The sequence below is a fragment of the Pomacea canaliculata genome, linkage group LG4 (assembly GCF_003073045.1).
Source record: "Pomacea canaliculata isolate SZHN2017 linkage group LG4, ASM307304v1, whole genome shotgun sequence".
Lineage (NCBI taxonomy): Eukaryota > Metazoa > Mollusca > Gastropoda > Architaenioglossa > Ampullariidae > Pomacea > Pomacea canaliculata.
The window spans coordinates 29,238,221-29,259,930 of NC_037593.1; the positions used below are offsets into that span (position 1 = coordinate 29,238,221).

General features: G+C 39.0%; 1 protein-coding gene across 1 annotated transcript; it reads right to left on the bottom strand.

Annotated features, from left to right (window-relative positions):
• Window positions 1–15,057: 15,057 nt before the first annotated feature.
• LOC112562887 (transducin beta-like protein 2) lies at window positions 15,058–21,533 on the bottom strand. Its single transcript, XM_025236471.1, has 12 exons — window positions 21,394–21,533; window positions 20,472–20,678; window positions 20,153–20,204; window positions 19,843–19,905; window positions 19,458–19,569; window positions 19,010–19,109; window positions 18,668–18,754; window positions 18,062–18,191; window positions 17,881–17,930; window positions 17,272–17,454; window positions 16,930–17,116; window positions 15,058–16,179 (listed from the first exon to the last, which is right to left on the bottom strand). The coding sequence occupies exons 1-12, from the start codon at window positions 21,515–21,517 to the stop codon at window positions 16,110–16,112; spliced, it is 1,365 nt and encodes a 454-aa protein (XP_025092256.1). The 5' UTR covers window positions 21,518–21,533; the 3' UTR covers window positions 15,058–16,109.
• Window positions 21,534–21,710: the final 177 nt, after the last annotated feature.

Below are 21,710 nucleotides of genomic sequence, written 5' to 3' on the forward strand. Positions count from 1 at the left end.
ATGTAAGTATTGTCAGTCTCGTGATAACAAAGTTATCAAAGAAAACAAAGATAACAATGTTTGAAGACAAATATACTCATGGGGAAACAGACGAGCAAGCACGCAGACAGAAAAAGTAGTTGGACGGTCTGAAGGTTGAACAGATCGACAGAGAGACAGATTGAGCGAGAGACGAATAGAAGGGGAAGCAGGAATAGTAGGCGCATGCGTGTTGACGGTTGTGGCCGCGCGACACCTAGCGGACGTGACGCAAGTCGTGGTTTCCACCCTGAGACGCGATCACGTGACTACAAACAAAACAAGGCGAATACAAGCCTGCCAAATATTCCTCTGCTGTTTTTCTTTTTCTCCTTCGGACCGTCTGTCAGGCAATTTGAGCATTGCAGCAAGTGCAGCAACTAAGGAAAGGAAGTATAAAAGAAAGGAAGTCAAGCAAGAAAAAGGAAGTCAGAAAACGTGATTTAATAAATAAAGAAATATGATTTAACAATTTTAAAAAAAATTGAAATAACACTGAATAAAAAAGGAAAAGAGGTAATGATGGAAAAAATGAAAGCAAGAAGAAAAAGGCTGTAAATCAAGAAGTAAGAAGAAAAGGAAGTATAAAAAGAGAAAACAGTGCATGGAGAACCGAAAGAAAGATAACAATAAAGCAAAGAAATATGAAAGTCTGAAGTAAATGAGTAAATGGTAAGAAAATATTATTGAACAACAAAGAAAAAGAAAGCAGCAAAGAAAAAGAAAAAGAAACTAAAGAAGAGAGAAATCCCCCAATAATAAATAAACAAACAAAGAAACAAATAAAAAGATAGCAGGAGGAAATAAGAAATTTAAAAAAAGCAGAACAGGAAAGGAAAGAAAAGAAAAAGATCATTATTGTATAAAGGTATAAAGGTATAGTCAGCAAAACAGAGAAATCGAGAGAAGGGAAGTAACTGCTGTAAGTTAGTAATATGCCTTGCTTAATATACTTAAATCAACTTTGTTTTGAAAAGACTGTTCATACATTTAAAAATGTAAAATCAAACGAAAGAAATAGTGAGAGAACAACACAAGGTCTCGGAAATTACTAAAGAAGTGAACATAGCAACAATCACAGTTTGAACCAAAGACAACAACAACTTACAAACTCTATTTTCCATATAGTCCGGCGGTTTATAGGGCTAGCAGTTTAAACTCAGTCTCTTCTGGTGTTTACTAGTTTACTGACATTTCTAGATATCAAATTATTTTACCTTAATACTGAGACTAAAGGCTCCACTCCTTACGCTTCTTTGCGAACTTTCAGTTTGCACAGCTGTTGTTGTTTTTCTTTTCTTGTTTATAAGCCTGTGGCTCATTTTGGGGCAAACAATAGTGTCAACATGTCTGCTGCAAGTAACTTTATCTTGTAAGGCTATGTCTGTGTTGTTAGCTGTAATTGGTAACCCTCTTCATCACCTGCTGCTGTCACGTGAAAACTGACTGGGGGAGGAGGGCTGTTTCAAAAGGGAGGTAAACCTTAGACAGAAGACAGAAACTTAAGAGGAAGGGAGGAGGAGCAAGAAGGAGGTACAGTGAGAGGAAAAAGTACAAGTGCAAATAACTCAAAGGAAAACAAGGAGAATAATTCGGATGGTTAGGGAGTGAAGAGACGGAATGAGGGGAAAAGTGTGAAGGACTTTATTCAAAAAGGACTGAAGATTGAGAGCCAAGAGAAGACAACTCAAAAAATAATTTTCTATCGCGCAGTACTCTTGTTCTCTTTCTGCCGTTGTCTTTTGTGTTGTTCATCAGTTATCTCCCTTGGCGATCAGACACACGGAATTCTCTAAACTGAAAGCTTCAGCCTCAGGTCGGTTCCAGTGGGTTCTTGCCCTTCAACAGTTAAAACTTTGACCCTTCGTGTCTTTATTATACCGCCTTTCCACACATCATCTTAATGATCTTAAGCCGTTAAAAATTTCGACATGATATCCTGAAACCTAAACAGGGACTTGATTATTTTTTCTTTTAACCAAAATGTAAAAACTGTGACAAAGACATCCATATCCTGAAGCTTGAGTAGGGTCTTCAGTATCTAACATCCCAAAATGTCCCGCTGGATCTCAAGAACGTTAATTCGAGGATTTCCTGTAAAGTGTTTGTGTGCTTGTTTATGTTTGTGTTTACCCTATGACTTTTATGACCCCGTAAGGACGGTAAACACGACACTAGTGCATATATCTCAACATTACTGGTAGACGAAGTCGTTGGTCTTCTTTACGGCTGCAAAACCTGCAAAGAATAAATAAAGTCAGTTGAGCGGAATGTTTTCTTCGGTTATTTTTTGTATGGTTGTTTTCAGTTAAATAAAGGAAATATGATAAGCAAACTACGCTTCGGGTTCCACGTTGACGGACATTTCCAATCTTCTTAGGAAGATGTCAACACCTCAGAGATTTAAAAGCTGGGAGAAGAATCTGAGGACTTTTCAAGTTTTTGCTTGGTATGTCATCATGCGTGGACCGAGGTAAACAGGCTGAATGCGTTTGATTGGTTGGCTGTTACTGGAATCAGGGCATGTTACATATTTCCTTGATTTATTTGTCCAACCCAGAAGAGAAAAATGTTGCCTCGTGACGCAGGTTATAGCTAAATCGAATAACATATTTATGGTGCCCAATGCTTGAACTGCAAGTTTGTTATTTCGAATGTTATCTCTGCTCACGAGGGTAAAGATGGAGGAGGCTGAACAAGGGTTCACTGCTGTCACTTAGTCTAACTGCTGTGGGAAATTTGGGGCTGGCAGCAAATCAGCCTGTAAGAAATATCGCAGACCTTCAGGGACCACCTATAAAATCTTACCCTCCCTTCTTTTTATGTCGTTCCGCTGTCATTCTATCTTCTTTACTCTTTCTATTTCTCCCTCGCCTGCTAGTCTCTCTCAGCTTATGTGTATATGAGTCTGTATGCATTTTGTGTCCTGCGTGTTTTGTGTTCGTCTTTCTGGACCATGCACACACATTTAGGGACATGCGTCCTCTCCTTCTTTCTGTTTGCTATCTCTCTCACACACTCTCACACACACACATGCAAAGTATGCGCATGCCCGATTCTCATTCCTTTTTTGTTTATGACTCACACGGGCAAGTGTGATGGAGGGAAGTGGAACCACTCCCTGCTAATGGGAAGAACACAGCGTGCATGATTCTCCCCCCTTGCATCAGAGGTGACATTAATGACCTCTTATAAATGAATAGCTGCAGTTTGCACTGGGCGGGTATTAAGTGAAATATTATGCTGCTTCTGCAAATGAGAAAGGCAGAATGTTCCTCAATATCTCTATCCAGATAGATTATTTACTAAGTTTGTTAGCCGCGTGATTATTTTACTGTTTTTGGTACACAAAAAAAAAACTACGATAAGGCTTCCTTAATAAAAGCAGAATAGATGAGACCAGGATATCAAAGACATATTTAACACCACGCTTTGAGAATATTAAAAGCCATGAAACCGGGTGTCAATTAATATAAAACAGGTTTCACCAGTAGGTTCAATGTAGATATCTTTTTTTGTCTTTTCAGCACCAGTCGAGGTCTTCTTTTGTAAAGCAGAACCGTAAAAAATACCTTGAACCTTCTCCAAACCCAGTGTTTGGGATCGCTTTACCATCTGAAAGGAAACAATGTGCTCCCTCATCCATATGCCCCAATCTCCAGTAACATGTTCATCCAACAGATTCCAGCAACAGACTTCAACAAAAAGATGCAACATATGGAGCCACCAACAGGCTTCATCAGAAGTTTGCATTAACAGGTTCTGCCAAAAGGTACAGCAACAGACTTCAACAAACGGCTCCACCAAACGTGTACAACAACATCCTCTAACAAAATGCTCCAACGACAAGATCCATCAAGAGGTTGTAGCAACAGGTTCTATGTTCCAACAAAAGTCTCTATAAGACATTCATCAAAAGTTTGTGTCTCCAGGATCAAGAAATAGTCGCTGGGTTTACTCAAAGACCTCCAACAACTGGCTCTAGCAAATGGCTGCAACAACAGGATGTGTCTCAAACATCGACAACAAAACAACAGACTCAGAACCTTTCTTTCTTTTTGTATTCTTTAACATAAAGAAGTAAAATACATAACAGCCGAGAAATAACAAACTGGAAATAATTGCAGCCAATCAAATGTCTGGTTAACAAAGCTGACGTGGCCAGGAAATAAAAATAGTTAACGAAGCATGCTCAGTAACCTCTGTGACCTCACATCGACTTTTCTAGATGACAGATGGTAATGGCGGAGACCTTCACTCTTCAGTGATGCATGAACCAAGACGAATTCCTCCAAATTTCTAAGCATGTTGTTCAAAAGGTCAATCATAGAACCAGAGTCCTGTAACCACACAGCTGTAAATATTACAAGAAATAACCACACAGCTGTAAATATTACACAGCAAATGACGTCAACATGTAAAAAACCGCCGACTCGCAATGGCTTCTGGGAGTTTTCATGGCCGCCCTCGTTGATGAGTTTTGTCGCTAATTACCTTCCAGTGGAGCCAAGACTGCGTGCGTCAAAGTAATTGATCGGTTTTTTTTTGTTTTTTTTTTTTGTCTAAGAAGCTGTAACCAGCCGAAAAATATTATTCTATCCAATAAACAGGGAGGTCTTATTATCTCCGAACACTGCCATGAGGAGCTCAAAGCCGCCTTTCAGGTGAGAAAGCACGTGCAGATTCGCTTAGACGCTGGAGGTATGTTGACAAGGGTTCGCGATCCACCAGGAACACGGACTAAATAATCTTTGCGCACACCGTGAAGTGCAGACGAAACACCCGACACCCCGGACCAACATCTCCTGGTCTGCTGACTCACGCCACCCGATGAAGGAAGGGACGCGTGACTGTTTTCACTCGGGTGGTTCCGTGTCTAAACCTGTTTACGCAGACGACCGAATTCGTGGACAGAAATAGTGTTTACGAGTTGAATTCGAAGGATGCCAGCCAAATCACAATTACGCATGCGTGCAACTTTATACAGAGATATTCTTTTCCTTCTCATCAGTCAATCCATCTGAATTTTCAACACGAGAACAAAGAAAGCGGTGTATGAAAAACACAACAAAAGACCGAAGTGGGATGCAATAATGTGTTGATGAAACTGTTTTAGAATGAACCTTAATATAGAGGAGGCTGCTAACAGGTACAGAGGGTACGTGCCACACAATTACAAAGGCAGGTGGCGCTGTGCCTGCTGATGTCAAGTTGTTAAGCCTTGAAGGTAATGAGTGATGAGTGTTGATGGGAATGGACTTACACGCAAAAACTTGAATGATTTTGGAGGTTGTGAATGGGGATTAAGATATGAGAAATGGGGCAAGACAATTTGGACAAGAAAGGAATATTCCCGAATGTGTGCCATTGAAGAAAAGAAGAAAAGTGTTACATACACAAAATTAAACACATGAGTATATAAAACTGCATTATAGACTCTCACATCAAAATTGCACACAAAACTTCACTCAGATTAGCAGGAAAAGACGAAAGCCGATGGAGAGATAACTCCTGTAGTCAGTTAGGCAAAGGGACATCACTCTCCAATCAATGTCCTTATTTGAAATGGGGTTTAGTTAAACATGTATAAAATGTTCTTGTTCTTGGTCGTGTGTTCTATATTTTTCTTCACAACCTCCTCTGTTTCTGTTGGAATGTTTCCAGACAGAATTTCTTTGTTCTCTGAAAATTGAAAAATGCAGTGAGTGCACTGAACGGGTCTGGCTCAGAATATTACGCAGTGTCCTTAAAGAAGTTTTCTGGTTCCCTTAAAAAAATTCATAGCGCACTCTTTATACTTCCTTAGATAAAGATATATAGCAGCTCCCACAGCCTTGTCTTCCAAGCTTCATGCAAAACACCTGCATCCCTCCCGTGTCCCTCCCACAGCACAGGCGATGCCTGAGATCAACAAGAGGTGTTTGTCTTCGTCCTGTTACCGCACTCGGATCGGATGCTAACAAATATTTTCTCCCTCATCAGAGAGGGTGACAAGAAGAAAGCAAAGGCGGTGATGGGATTGGTAGGTGAAGGTGAGAGCGGGGGTGTATAGGGGGTGGGGATGGAGAGAAGGTAAAACAAACAAAAAGTTTAAAGGAATGGTGCACGTCAGTGCAGGCTGCAACTTCCATGGTGGATCGTCCCCCAACCCCCGGGGGGCTGGTTAATTCTGGCACCAAAATAGCAGCAGAGCGTGTCAGCAGCCGGGCCTCTCGGCGGGCTCCAGAGATGGCATGCGCGTGCATGTGCACGTGATGGCGAGTGCGCACCCAGGGTCAGGAAGAGACTCGCTGGGTTGTCCCCTGAGACTGCATCAGGACATGTGTTCTTGATTTCTTCTTCCTTCCCTTGATCGTATCTACCTTCATTCCACTCTTTTTTTCAAAGCAACTGCACTTTTCTTTCTCTTTCTCTGTTCTCTTATCTTGTCCATCTCTCTATCTGTTGGTTTATTAATCTATCTCTCTTTTTCTTTCTTTATTTCATTTGATCTGTTATTTCTTTGCCTTTGTCCTTATTTGTCCAAATCTTTATTAACTTACCTCTTTATTTCTCTTTTTTTTTCTTTCTACCTCTCTTTTAGTTTTCATCCCTTCTTTCTTTCACACACACTATCTCGCTTTATTTCTCGCCGTGATTCATTCTCTCACTCTCACATGCGAAAACACACACAGAGAAGCGTGGACGCCCTCCTTCCTCTCTCTCACTCTCGTCTATGCCCATCTTTTTTATCTTTCCCTCTCTCAAAATGCACATGCATGCATACACAAACACGTCCAGAGGAATGAGAGAGAGGGTGGTGGTGGATGGGGATGGTCGTGCGCGTGAGATGGAATGAATGCCAGACTTCATGAACCTGACCTGAGGCAGACACTGGGTTAAAAAAGGTGTTGATGACGGCTAAAGAAAACATTGGGCAACGGGAGATTTGAGAGAGTCAATTTCTGTTTTGTTTGGAACCTTCTGAAAATGAAATGGGATTTCCCACACTATTAGTTAAAACTAACTTAATTATAAAGCTGTCAAAGACTTATTTTTGAGCACCTTCATTTTGCAGACTACTTATCGTTGTTTTCGAGTCTCTTATTAACCAAGTCGATTACACTAAGAGTTCACGATCCCGATGTTCTATCTAAATAAAATTTCATCAGCGAACTTGCAGAAATTTTCTCTTGGAAGTCAGGACAAATGTTAGTCAAGCTGTTTACAGAAAGAATTTTTTTTTTAAACAAAATGAGAGAATATCATTACTTTCTTCGTTACTGCATGATTTAAAAAAGTAAAATAAAAAATATATAACGATGTTTGTCAAGGTATCCTTTGATCGTGCATGGAAAGATTCAAATGTATGCGATGTAAAAGGTAAGGAACAGATTTTAGCAGTTACCGAAACGAAACAAAACCGAGATGCAAAAAAGAGTGGGAAACTGGGGAAAGGGTAGGAAAAGTGATTGAGAATCCTGCAAAACGAATTCATAAGCTTGCATGTCATCTCCCAAAAACTTCATTCTTGAGAGACTTCAGGATTGCACTTCATCTGTTTGTAACATTTCTCCTCCTCCAGCTTTTTTCCTCCTCATTAAATAAATTGACTTTATAGAACACATTTCGCCATGTGAAGGCGAGCAAGGAGTGATTGTTGATGTGAGTGATACCTGGCATCCTCCGGTCGAGGCATTTGTGGGGAAAGGGAGTCGGACTCGGGTCAGAAGCGTAGGATTTCTTGGAGATGACCTCTCTGACCTGTGACTCAATCACAAGCACAAACCCCATCAAAGGAGATCCGAAGAAAATTGTTAAAAAAAATTATCGTTGTGATTTTCACCTTACTGCACTAGAAGATCCTTCTTGACCTCATCATCATCATTAGCCCCTGAAATCCTTCATGCTCTGTCTCGCGTGTGCAGCATGTTTTCTGCTGTGCATCGGGACAAAACCTCCATGAGCTCAGTGAAATGAAGCGTGTGCAAACCAACCTTTCAACGGTTTGTGCTCGCACAAAGACTGACTAAAAAAAGAAGAAGAAAAGGTTTCATATAGCGGATATGTAATCCTGATTGCAATCAGCCACCATCCTTTTTACCTGCTGTTTGTTCACGGTGTTCTGCAGGAATTCGCTGTCTTGGCAAGTCTCCGATCACGTGGATTTGGGAAAAGTGTCTGAGTTTGTATGTGGCTGTGACAATAATATGTGTGTGTGTGTACGCGCGCGTGCACGTGTGCCTGAATGCATGTCGTTCAGTACGTACTCCCAGATATGTTTTGTGTTGGTCTGTGTGTATACATACCTGCCGGTGTGCCAGTGTATAACATTTTTTTCTTCTTTTTTATAGCATGAGTAGTGATGACAGTCTGTTAGAGTGTGTGTGTGTTCACCCCACAGTAGTTTTTGATGGTCTTCGTACTTATCTTGCATTTCATCATTCTTGTGTTTCAGTATGTCCTCTTTAACGTGAACAAGAAAAGAATGTTTTGATGATGATGATGATGATGATGTGTTCAGCATTTCTCCTCATTCCAATTTAAAAGAGCTTTTTTTACTTTAACAAGGTGCAGTTTGATCGTTTAATTAAAGCTAACTATTTAATGCTCTTATATAAATAAAAAAAATCAAACAAACATTCAGCGGCCAAAGGTTTGCCATACCGTCTACACCACAGCAGCCAAGAGGAGGATTATAAACTGGGATCAACCATGTTCTCATTCACCTTCAAGTCCTGCCGCTAACATGACCAAGACATGTCGATTAGCAATATTTGTCCATCCTTTCCCAACCCTCTCTGTCGTTATCAATGCTTATATCTTTCTCGTAAAAACAGAAAAAAGAAATGATTCAAACACCCAGTGCAGTATGTATCACAGTATGTAGTATTATGTATTACAGAAGGATGGCATTGCACCTATGTAGTAGAGAATGGAAATGAAACCCAGCCCCCAAATAAAAAAATGAACAAATAACATGTCTGCAAAAGAGCAGGCATGGAGCACTCAGTGTATATCTCTAACAGAGGAGTGAGCATGGTTCAACAGATCAAACTGTAGACGATGGAACTAAATTTTCTCGCCGTTCGGTGGTTTGGCAAGTTTTGACATCCCAGACCAAATACAGCAGAAATGATGCAACGTACCAGCAGAAAATGTTGCGGGCTAATGCAATGGACATTAAAAATTAGGGAAATCTTATTTTAAATGTACGTGGATGGGATGTATTACAGCTATGCAACACACACAGAGAGAGATGTGCAGACTGAAGTAGAATTCTAACATTTTTGCAATAAAGTTTTAACATTTGAACATGAAAGAAGAAAATAATTCTTACAATAAGTTTAATTCGTCGCCTGCTTTTTCAAACTTCTTTCTTCTTTCATTTGATTGGATTTTTTTTCTTTCTTTCTTCGTCATTAAAAAAAAATACCTAGCAAGATCTCCGTTAGGTTACAGCAGCAAAAGCGAGTGAGCCTGCAGCGGGAAACGAGATCCCTCATCTGCTGTCGTCTGATGAAAACAGCGGTCGCGGTGGATTATGGGATTATGCGCCTCGCGCCTTGCACACGACCCCGCTGGCACCGGAGGGCCCGTGTAGCTACCCGCCATGATGATGGAGCAACGCGCATGGCGGCGACTTCTCAGTCACGCAGGCTGCAGTTTTTTTCCTTTTTAATTCTTGCAAACGCGGAGGCTGCCACTGATGCTTGTTATTCTGACTTTATCGCCTTCCTTTGCTGTCGGAATGTTTTCTCTTCCCTTCCTCTTCGTCCGAATTTTTATGTGTGAATGTACTGTGTGTAGTCTCTTCGTCTTCCCGCCATGTTAAAAAAATGGAGGCAGGGGAAGGGGAGTGAACTCTAAATACATTGTTTCCACTGTTCAAACGTCGATTATTCCTGTCATTTTCTTTTTCGTTCAATGCGTCCGTGTGTAGTGTTTATGCATGTTCTTGTGAGGCGTTTATGCGCGTGCATTTAAAATATGTTGCTCTTTGTGAGTGTGCGTGGAAAAAAAATCACGTGACAAATGCACAAGTCACGTGATCTGCCTATCCATGCGCTGGACTGTGGTGAGATCAAATTCAACCGTAGATCGCATATTTAGATAAGACTAAAACATGATACCGTTATTTCACAATTAAAATTTTTAAAAAGTCATGTGTTAGCTGTTATAGTAACCGTCTAAATGACTCAACAGAGGTGTGTACCTGATTATTTACCGTAAATCACACAGCAAATCACTTTCCCTCAGATCACGTGGCTTCACCTTGACCTCAACAGCCACGTTGACGAGCAACACGTACACCACGGCATTGTGCCAAAGGTGACAGTCAAGGAAGAGAGGGAGAAGAACAAGCTCAATGGATCAGGGCCCGGGTGCACGGAATGTTGTTAAACTCTATCTGCACGGTTAACAAGAGTCGGTTAAAAAGCGGGTAAACTACAAACAGTTTAGCAGACGATGTACGCGGTGACCCTGTGGTTAGCACCTCGCGCAGTTCTGTGCACCTGGACCCGGTGCCTGCAGTTCCTGGTCTGTTCTTTGGAGGTACATCTTGCTTATGGAAAGAATGTTGAGCCACGTTAAACACATATCACGGTGATAGCATCAGCAGCAGGAGAAAGATGGTGTCAAATTCGACAGGCTCGCTTTTACAGGGAAGCACAAGATAAAAAAAAAATGTCAAAGCCCATCCTAGTGAAATAACAAGTCGGTTCAAATGCGGTTCATCCAGTAACGAGGAAAACAGGTTTTATAAATTCCACATACCTTTTTCTTGTAAAAAAAAGTTGATTTTTGCAGTGGAAAAAAATTTAAATGGAAAGAAAAATAAGCTCTTCTGCTCGGAAAACTCAGAAAAGTGCATTTAAGCTGCTTGACTTGTCTCTTCAAAGCCCAGAAATGACAAAAATTACAGTAAATATAAATCGTCTTTTTTCCAGGCAACTAATTACTTCTCTTGATCTATTTACCAACTTATCAGTCTGTCTGGCTGGCTGTCCGTCTGACTGTTCGTCCTCAATTCTTATTTTCTGTCTGACCATTCTTTATTCTACAGAAGTCAGAATGAGGCCAAATTAACGCACTTAACAAACATTAACATAAAACATGGGCAATTCTCTGTTCTAATGACGAGTTACACCAGAAAAAAAACTGTTCTAACATTTTTAACAAAAAGATATTATTTCATAGCCCCATACGCCACGCCCGAAATTCCTCTTAATTAACCCGCAGGAAAAACTAACTTTTAAACTTCTGCAACTGTAGACAAATATTATAATTGCTTCCCTATGATGTAGCCAAGAAACTCTTTGGGGCGGTTAAACTGTAAAAACAGCCGTACATTGCTTCCATGGTGAAAACTTTCATACCTCTTTCGGTTACAAAACTCTGAATTAAAAATGTGGGGTTTCGGTTTCTTGATCGTAGCATTTTATTTATTTTTTTAAAACCGAAAGTTCAGTTTTTCTTTAAGACATTTCTCAGTGCTTTTACAAGCTCAAAATTATTATTTCCTTTGACTTCTGGAATTGGAAATTGTTTTGCAGTACATATCTCTGGTATTTCAAAAAATCAGTATTTTTGGTACCTGAATTCAACAGATTTTCGGTGTGTCTTGAGTTTAGTGGTAGCGGCATATATCTCTGATGTTTGATGAGCTCAGTATTAGCGGTACAGACCCCTGATATACTCGAGTTTAGCATTAATGACAAAGATTTTTTTTTCTTCGCCGACCAGTGTTAGTGGTATAAACATTTGGAGTTTTGTCACAAGTGGTACAAATGTTCGGAGTTCTGGTATTAGTGGTACAAATGTCTGGTGTGTCTCGAGGTCAGTGTCAGCGGTACAGGTCTCTGTGATTCTGACGAGCACGAGCCACTCTAATGATGCATGGCTACCTGTGGCAAGATGATGTTCTGTGGCAGCAACCCTCTCTGACGAGGAATCAGATGCAGGTGTGTAACTTGGCGAGGGATACAAAAGAAACACTCATCCTCCTGCTTGAAAGGGTTTTAAGTAACACGGCAAGGGCTCCACTGGGGATATTACAGCTTTTTTCTGGTGCACGTTTCCCACAGAGAGAGAGAAAGGAGAGAGAGAAAGAGAGAGAGAGAAAGAGAGAGAGAGCTCCCTTAAAAAATATGGAAACAAGAAAATAGTTTAAAGAAAGCACAGAAAATCAGAAACTCTTCTTTACAGCTGAGAAAATACCGCGCAAGACTTCTGTGAAATGAAAACTGGCGTGCCAGAAGTCTGGAATCAAAGTGCCGAGAAGAGGACCCAGGCTGGAAATAGTCTTGGAGTGTAAGATCCCCTCGACATTCACATTACCAAGATCTTGTTTATTCGGCTTCGCTTCGCTGTGTATTATGCAGAAGGTTCACAGCTCCTTTTTCTTACAATTAATGACATGCAGTTTATGGAAAGCAAACGAGAGAAAATAGAAAGAAAAAGCTGTATGTGAAGACAGCAGCGAGTCTTAAGGTGTCAGCAAAGAAAACTCGAGGAATGCACGTGGGGTGGCTTAGAGACGAAGGGTGGATGGGCGGAGGTGTGTTGGAAGGGGGAGGTAATTACTGGTTAGAATGCTTGCAAGACGGGTAACTAAACTGTAAACAGCAGAACTAAAATAGAAGGTGCTCATCTTACAGAACCCACTGTTTCCCTGAGGTTACAGGGGAAGGAGTAGTCAGGGGGAGGGTACGTGAGACAAATAATAAATTAATGAGTGTGAGTGTGACGAATACAAAACTTGACCAGTGAGACGACTTCAACACAAATTAGCAAGCTGATGAGAAAAGGGTATGTGTGTGTGTGTCGTCGGGCACGTTGGGAGCAACATCCAAATTGAAACACGGTTTCCAGGACACCGCAGGTGTGGCGGCGGGTTCCTTTGATCAGGTATTGTTGGCAGTCGGGTGTTCCAACCGTTCAGATATCACCGTACTTCTCACGAGAGGTGGGAGGGACCTCGTTCGATGGAGCTATTTTCCCTTTTTTGGTCGTTTTTTTGAGTGTCACAAACATGTTGCCATCGAAGACAAGTGTATCGAAACGAAGAAATACATTTTTCTTGGCATCCACAGTTTATTTTAAGAATGATCAAAGTTTAGTAGCATCCTTAGAAATAAACACTTCTGGTGATTGGTCGGTCAGGTGTTTTTGTTCCAGCGAAGTGTCTTAGCACCTCTCAAGCGATCAGCCCTCTCAATTTCATCCTCTTCATTTACGCCGAACCTTCCCTTCACACAGATGATTTAGCAGCAGTTTCACAACCCGACTAGTTTTTTTTTACTCTACCTTGTGGGACGTAGGTGTGAATAAAGATATGCCTATGCCTATTTCTCCCTCCAAGATCATCTTTCTGTATTCGAGTTTACACACCTCTTCCATTACTAAATGTCTTCCTTCATTACTTTTGCAGTTTCTGAATACACTTTATGTGATAATTGATGCGTTCGGGTGCTTTCATCGTCAATTTTCTTGTCAATCACATTCATTTTCGTTATTATCGAGCTGAGCAATGGACGGTTGTTCTGGTGTTACATTTTCTTTAGTTTCTCCGACTCGTGCCAGTGCCTGAGAAAGCAAGATTGTTTTGGGTTTTTTTGTTTGTTTGTTTGTTTGTTTGTTTGTTTAGTTGGTTGGTTGGTATTTTTCCATGAAAGAAAGCTTTTACAATTATATCTGCACAGGTTCGACCGATCAGATTGTTTTCCTCCATTGCTAAGAACGACACTATATATATATATAAACAAGCATTGTTTCCTACATACGGCAAGTCCGTGTGCTTGTGTAGCTTCTGTAAATAGGGATGAAAACAAAACTCTGTACACATTATTACTAACAGATGGTGTACATGTTTGTTTTGGCTGCGTACTTACACTTTCAACAGACGCTCAAAGTTATGAAAGAGTTCGGGAAAAATAATTTATTTCTAATAGGGATGACTGAAATGAGCAGCAATAATAGAATTAGTAGTAGTACATTTTTAGTTATATATACAGGTGACTTAAACTTAGAAAGGACGTTTCATATTTTACAGACCATTACTTCGATCTCCACAAAGTAACCCATTTGTCGCTCAACCCGGGTGGGGGACGGGTGGGAAGTGGGAAGGTGAAGTGTACAGCGTTGACGGGCAAAGAAAGTGACATGCAACAGATGTTTCAAATGAAGAGTTTTCTTCTGCAATTGATTCGATCTGACTCAGTTGCTTGACAACCACTATCTGAAAAGACTCAAAACTGAACCAGAAAGGAATTGTTTAGGTGAGATATTCGTCTCCCTTCTTGGTGACGCCTCATTAAATACCCCTTCCCCTCTCTCAGGACTGCGATGAGACGAGGACCTAGCTCAAGAACAGCAGTACCTTAGTCCTAATGACTCAATAGTCGCTATTGCTTTGCTTACAGCACAGGGCACACACCAGATGCCGCAAACAAAACAAAAAAAAAAATGTAAATGTGACGGCAGCAGCAGTCGCTGGCACAAGGAAACAGCATGTGATACATAAGTACAAACGATAAACCCGAACTCTGGCGCTTGCTCTTTTCTGTAGCAATAGTTAAACAAAAGCAAATAACACGGCTAACAAATATTACTTGCTATTGTAAAATTGTATGTGTGTGTGGATGGGCCGCCGGTCTGAAAACAGAAGCATCTCGAGTTCATGAATATTTAGAACTATTAGGTATGCCTGATCGAGGGGAGTGTACAATGAGGCCTTTCCTAAACAGAAGTGAATCCTGACCAAACAGGATGGAATCCTGACCAAACAGGATGGAAGAATGTTTAGATATTTTGTAACCACTTTAGAACTTCATTTAATATTAACGGTGTATTCAATACAAGGGCACCATACATTAGAGAGGTAGAATCAGGCCAAGGTTGATATATGTTTACATGCACTTATAGGAATTTGTATGTGAATAAAAGAACACTGAAATTCTTGGGACTTCTGAGATAAATTTGTACTCATTAAAGCTGTGTGTATTTTTAAGCACCAGTGTGCAAACACAACCTTATCAAATTATTAAAAGACACAAGTAGTGGTCCAATTTGTTTAATTGGTGAAGGCAGTTGTGTTTCATTCTAAGTTACAAAGTTCTTATGAGGAAATGGTGAACTGATTCATTATTTGAAACACAAGACAAAATATGATCATTGCCTGATTGTAGCAAGAGGAGAAAATCCTCTAATACACTGAATTTGTATGCCGAAACAATTGTCACATACGTTAATTGCTGCCTAAAGAGAACGATAACGTTGAGCATTCATACTCAAGCGCAGCATTTTTCTAAAACACATCAACCTTAACAGTAATATCTCTTAATTTTTTTTTTTAAAAAAAAGCCTGACTGACTTCCAACTACTTACTACTGAGTAAACTTTCCCAGGAAAAAAGTACAAGTTTAAGATTAAGTATTTATGAAGAGACTAACAAAAGCTCCGTACATAAACATTATACAATTACTGCAACATGTTTTAGGAAGAAGTAATTATAACATCATTCTGTAAAGTGCTATCAACACAAACAGCCTTTAAAAAATCCCCTTCTTTTTCTTTTAATTAGACTGCCTGAGACAAACTGTCATATTCCACCCCCTCTCATCCCCCAACACACGCACACATTACCACCACCACAATCACATTTCTCCCTAGCTAAGTTGGACATTTGTAAAAAAAAAATTCTCTCTTCCTCCTCGGTGTCATATCAAATACTTTAGACAATGACAAAATGAAGGCACCAACTGTCAAAGAGCTTAAAATATTCACTGAGTGTAATTTAATGTCTTGAATGTAAGTTGTCCACAGGGCAGATTCCGTTTTCTCTGCTGAATATTGTTGATTTAATTATATGTAACCCACTTTTTATTTCATATAAAAAAGAATGCATCTTGTAGCTGGTTCCATCATGCTAGAAAATTATCAACTAGGTGGTGAGGAAATATTTGTTTTGTGAGACAAGTGAGCCACAAAAACAATTGAAGTGCCTCTCAGTTTTCATCCATTGTTTTGCCTGTTGTATGTTCTTTCAAACTGTCTACCACGTTGCATCTATTGTTAGCATGGCATGCTTACAGAAGAATACATCAGTGTCAGCTTGCCCTGTCTTTCTTGGTAACCACTTCTTCATTACTTTCTCCGAGAATATTACTAAGTGTTTGCCTGCAAGTACAGTAAAAGACAAAGTAAATAAATGTGTTACGCACATGGCATACTGTTATAAAGTTAAAAGACATTCTTCTTATTCTTACCGAATGTTTTAAAAAGTAAATCATTTGTGTTATTAAAGGCTACCATAAATTCTGTAAGAGACCTGTAAACAAGTGTGAAATTTCCCCTAGGTAAAAGCACATTCCCCTCAAAGCCGCCACCAGTAAATATTTATGACCTTTTAAACTCTAGGCCTTCTGAAGTTTATTGATTCTGGATTCTCATCAGCATTTTGACAGTATGCACAGCAAGAAGCCTGCTGTAGGCACATGATAAGCAATCCTGTAGAAGCTATAGACAACTGCTCTATCTTACAGATGCTTTTACTAAACTGCATTCAAAACCCAAACCTAGTGCATTACTTCCCTGTTAGATCCACTACTACATGTCTCCATACATCAAATGTCAACATATTACATGTACTACTAATCATAGATGTGATGAATTTTCAGGATTTTGTCTGCCTGGAAGTTCCTCTTGCCTACAAGAGACCTAATTTGTATAAGTTGACTGGATCAGGCTGGATATAATTACTTCTGAATTCTCCAATATGATAACCTGCGGATCTGTTATAAGCTCGTCACATGCATCAACTTGAACCACTGGCAGTTCCAGGCTAACAAGAATTATGATCAGCACTGCACCATACAGAAAGCAACCAAAAGAAACTAAAATTGAAATTAAAAAAGCACTCATTAATACCTTGCTTCTTTGATCTGTTCCAATATTCTTTCCCTCATACCAGCACTGGTTGCTTTTTTCTCTCGCTGCTCTAAGTCTGCAATAGTACTGTAATAGCCAGGTACGTTATGAAGCACTTGCAGGTGTTTGTCTCCTGCTGTAACCAGGTAGTGATTTGAGGTGTTAAACTGAAGGGCTGTGATTGGTCCTGAAAAAAAGTAGGTGGAGGCATGACTATAATACAAAGGATAGCTGGAGAAGACAAGGTCTTTTTTCATTGTTTTGCACAAAAAGGCCAGTCATCTAGCACTCTCTCTGTGCATCCTCGCACATAATTCACAGTAATATCAGCTTGCAACTAACCAGAATGTAAATCTTGCAAGATCACTGACTCAGACTGTGTTACAGTATCCCAAAATACCACAGAAGAATCTCCTGATATTGCAACTGTGCGACCATCTGGAGAAATTGCAATAAGATTTGGTCCTGGGAGACTCACTGATCCAGTGAAAAGCAATTTTGCATCTTGGCCTTGGCTGTAGCGAACTGACAAAACAAGAAAGATTTAAAAAAAAGGAATCTACCACTAGCTAAAAAGTTTATCAATGTTAAAGTGACATTTCGTCAAGAAATCTGTAGATTTAATAAAAAGAAAACACCATGAAGTTTCTAACACTATAGCTCTTGAACTAGCATGTTTTAACCCTTTTATTCTAGTGGTTTTGATGAATAACCACCCTTAGTTTTATGGCTGGTTTCACAGCTGTTTCGATGTAGAACCGCATGGAAAAATTAATTATGCAATAAATATTTTACTAAAATACTCTGTAAACATATTCCTTAACTGTAAATATTTTAAGATTAAAAAATATAGTATATATAATGCTTTTACTCCTTGGTAGTCAAAGGGTTCAACATTTTGCAAACTATATTTCTAATCCAAAAAAAAAAACAAAAAGAAAGGTCTTCTACCATCAGTGTCCCACAGCTTCCATGTTCCATCTTTTGATACTGTTGCTACCCTGGACAAAAGTGTTAAGCTTCATTTTAAATTGGCATAAGTACAATTCCTTCTTCCAGTGTAAGATTTCATGATTTCATGGCTCTATCTCTCTCACACACATACACAAACACAAATACACACACATCTAACCTGCTGGAATCACCATTGAAGGAAAAATTGCTGACACCAGAATTGTGACCTTTCAACTCCATGGCTCGTGTGACCTTCAGTTCTCCAGGGGTTCCCGAGACCTCCCAGATTTTCACATCAGGGGTAAAACCTGTACATGTATCATTCAGGTGTTTAGATTCTGTTGTCTGTGAGTAACTCACTGGACCCAGATTATTTACTGTGTAATTCTGACTTTTATTGCAATGACATAAAGTGATGTAGACATAGTGTGTTAATAGAAGTATATTCCATGTAAAGCTTCATGAAACAATAAATGCAAAAATTAATGGTTATATACATATAGACCATCAAGCAATTTTTTCGCTGGATTAAAATTCAACATGACATTGTATCCATCGAAAACCTGTGCAGCAACTTGTAAACATCATGCATAATGTTAACATATAATGTGGTTATAAGGTTAAATCTTATCTAGGTTATCTAAAAGAACTGTCCATACAGATATGGACTTAAAAAATCTGAAATTATATCACTTTTTGACAAAATTTGCCCTTAAATTTGTTTTGTATTTGAATATTAAGTTAAAAAAAATAAATAAATAAAAAAACCCCAAAACCTTCTAACCTGAAGAGGCGACAAATCGACCACATGGAGACAGGGCAGAAAAGTAGTTCTTCATCTGGTGTGTGTTGATTACTTCTTGCTGTTCACCTGATTTAACATCCAATTTATCTACTGTCAGCAGCAGTTGCTATTCTGTTGGGAATTTCTAACATTCTTCTGTTTTTAACATACTTGTAGTAGTACTCCTTGATCAAAACAGCAATCACAAAGTTGAACCAACAAAAAATACAAACAAACAAAAAAGCAACTAAAACATGAAGCTCATGTATTAAGCATCAATCTTATGTAAACTGCTGAAGAAAAAAAAATTAGAAAAAGGAATGTAGTTTCAATATAATTTACCTTTCAGGTCATAGATTATGAGATGGGTGTCTGCCAAACCGGCCATGATGAAGGTGCCCTTGCTAGATATGCCTACATTGATAATCTCAGCTGGGGAGACCTAGCGAACAGATCCAAGAAATCGTCCCAATGTTGAAAACAAAACCTCTACAGGTATGAGCATAACATAGAGGATCTCAATATCAACCAGGCTCTAATACTTTTCAGGCTTTATTTTGAATGGCTAATTAAAAAGGAAATAAAAATAACTAAAGGCATAGCTTGACTATATTTAAAGGGAGGCAGCCTCTCTTGCACAACATCTGCTTTACTTACTCTCATACTCAGTTATTTCCCATCATCTATTCGTGCTATACTTTTGGTATGATTTATTTTAACATCATTAATTACATGTATAACACAAGGAATTAATAAAATTAGAATATCTCACAAACTGTCTTAACTGTACCTGAGGAAAATCCATCGTACCAGCAACTCCTACATTTCCACTGCCATCATCTTTTTTTCCTAGGCGGAACACGCGGATTTTGTTGCCATTGGCTAGACTAGCTACCAGAGCTCTGAAACATTTTTTTTAAATCATCTTTTAAATAAAGATTTCAAGATAAATGTATAGAAATGTGGCTGATTGATGACTTTCAGGAAAATAAATTTGTGTCTGCAGATAAATTTAGTGCGTGTGTAAGTGCTTGCACCTATGGGTCTGTCTGCAAATAGCAAAAAATCTTTATCCTAAGCAATTATAAATGAACAGCTGAGTTTACAAAAATCTAAAAAGGTGCAAGAAATCTCTGACAAAAGATTCATATAACACAACCAGCATTTGCTTTTACCTGGAATCTGGACTGAATTTGACAGAAGTAGCTGAATCCAAGTCAACATTCAAACGTATAAATCTGCAAAACACAATATTTAATCATTTTTACTGACAAGTAAAACACACTACTTCAAATTTGCAATTTCTATTTGAGTTTTATGGGTCCTTTCCTAATTACTTAGATTGTACATTTTCAGAATAAAAGAGAATGAAGCAGAAAATAAAAACATATCATAATGAAAACATTATCAGGCCTTTTTCAAAATTGTTAAATTGACGTTACTTCATTCAAGAATTAAGCAATGAGAAACAGCAAAACTCTTTACTTGTGCTCTTTTTGAGAAAACTCTTTTGTGCTCCACAGCATCATCACTCGATCTGCAATACACATAAATATTGAAAGTAACTGCCAGCCCAGACACATAATTATGATTAAATCCTTTTTTTTTAAAGTGAGATATTGTAATGACCAATCTTCTTGGTTCACAATAAATACAGTAATGCAAGGATAACCACATGCATGCACACACACACACACTGACCATAAACACACATATGCTCTTGCTCAGATGCTCATTTGAAAACCTTTGAAATATAAACTTCTGTGCAAAGAAGCTGAAAAATTAGTTGAAAATATGTTCTCACCATCTGATGCAGTCACAAGATATTTGCCATTTGGACTAAAGTCCATAGAGACAACTCTGCTACTGTGTCCTTTGAGTGAGCTGGCCAGCCATTTGTGTGCAAATGGGACAAATGAGGACTTTTTAGTACTGGCTGCCAGCTTTGACTTCTTAGATGCTTTCTCCACTGCTTTTCCTGTTTTGCTTCCATTTGTTGATTCCTTGTTTTCTGTCAAGAACTCTATGCGTTAGTAAGTTTCTAATGCAACATTAATAAAATCTGAAAAATAAAGACTGACTAACTTATAAACTTACGATTTCAATAGCTGGACAACTGAATGTAAATGCACTTTCAAACTGGATTTAATAGTACTCTCTCCTTCTTTCTTTTTCTCTCTCTCAAACACACACAGAGAGAAAAACAAGCAAACAACACACACAAACACAGCTTCATAGATATTACACCATTTACATTACACTGGTTAATTTGAAACTGCATAATAAATAAAATTATAAATGTACAACAAGTCATAATCATCAAACAAGCAAATTATCTTTTGCACTGGAAGCCTTTCCTTAATTTTTTTCAATTTCTTGTGTCTGTATGCAAGAATTAGTGAATCTAATCAAATCCAAACCACCCACAGATATCCTCGAGATTGCACAAACATGTCGCAATGCTACCGGCTGGTATAGCAATTATGGTTTGCTTGCCTACTTGTTGTCATTCCGCACAAAAGCAGCATCTATTACGATCCATAAAGGCTATTTGTTGCTGTTTTTTTCCCCAAGTATAAATACGTTTGATGATCTGACTGCAGACTAGTCCGCTATATTTATCAGTCGCAGATATAAGGATAAGTCGACGTGTAACAACTTCTAAGAGAGGCAGTCTGGTGTCAAAATTTGACGATCGCTAGATGAAAAGATTTATTTCTTCTCACCTTCTTGATTTTTGTCATCTTTATCGCCTCTGCTTATGGTGCAGAGTAGAACAATCAAAAGAACAACAGCGCCGACTGCTGCAGTAACTGCGATTACCGGTATGGAGCTCACGTCGTCAGCCATGTTAGACTAGAGTAACCCAGTTCCGTTTGTGGCATTATGAGGATCGGAATATTTGGAGATAGGACGAGGAGAGACTAGTAGCGCAGTAGAGATATACGCTCTCAGCCTATATACTATAGTAATCTGCTTTGTAATACTTATCATATTGTAGGACTCAATGTTTTAAATTTTCGGAACTAAAATAAAACTAGCT

What these genes read in the sequence shown, in the direction of transcription:
- LOC112562887 (XM_025236471.1), bottom strand. Translation starts at nt 21,517, where the DNA reads ATGGCTGACGACGTGAGCTCCATACCGGTAATCGCAGTTACTGCAGCA. An exon ending in GTACGATGGATTTTCCTCAG is followed by an intron (nt 19,110 to 19,457) that starts GTACAGTTAAGA and finishes TCTGTTCGCTAG; the next exon opens with GTCTCCCCAGCTGAGATTAT. An exon ending in TCGATTTGTCGCCTCTTCAG is followed by an intron (nt 18,192 to 18,667) that starts GTTAGAAGGTTT and finishes ATACATGTACAG; the next exon opens with GTTTTACCCCTGATGTGAAA.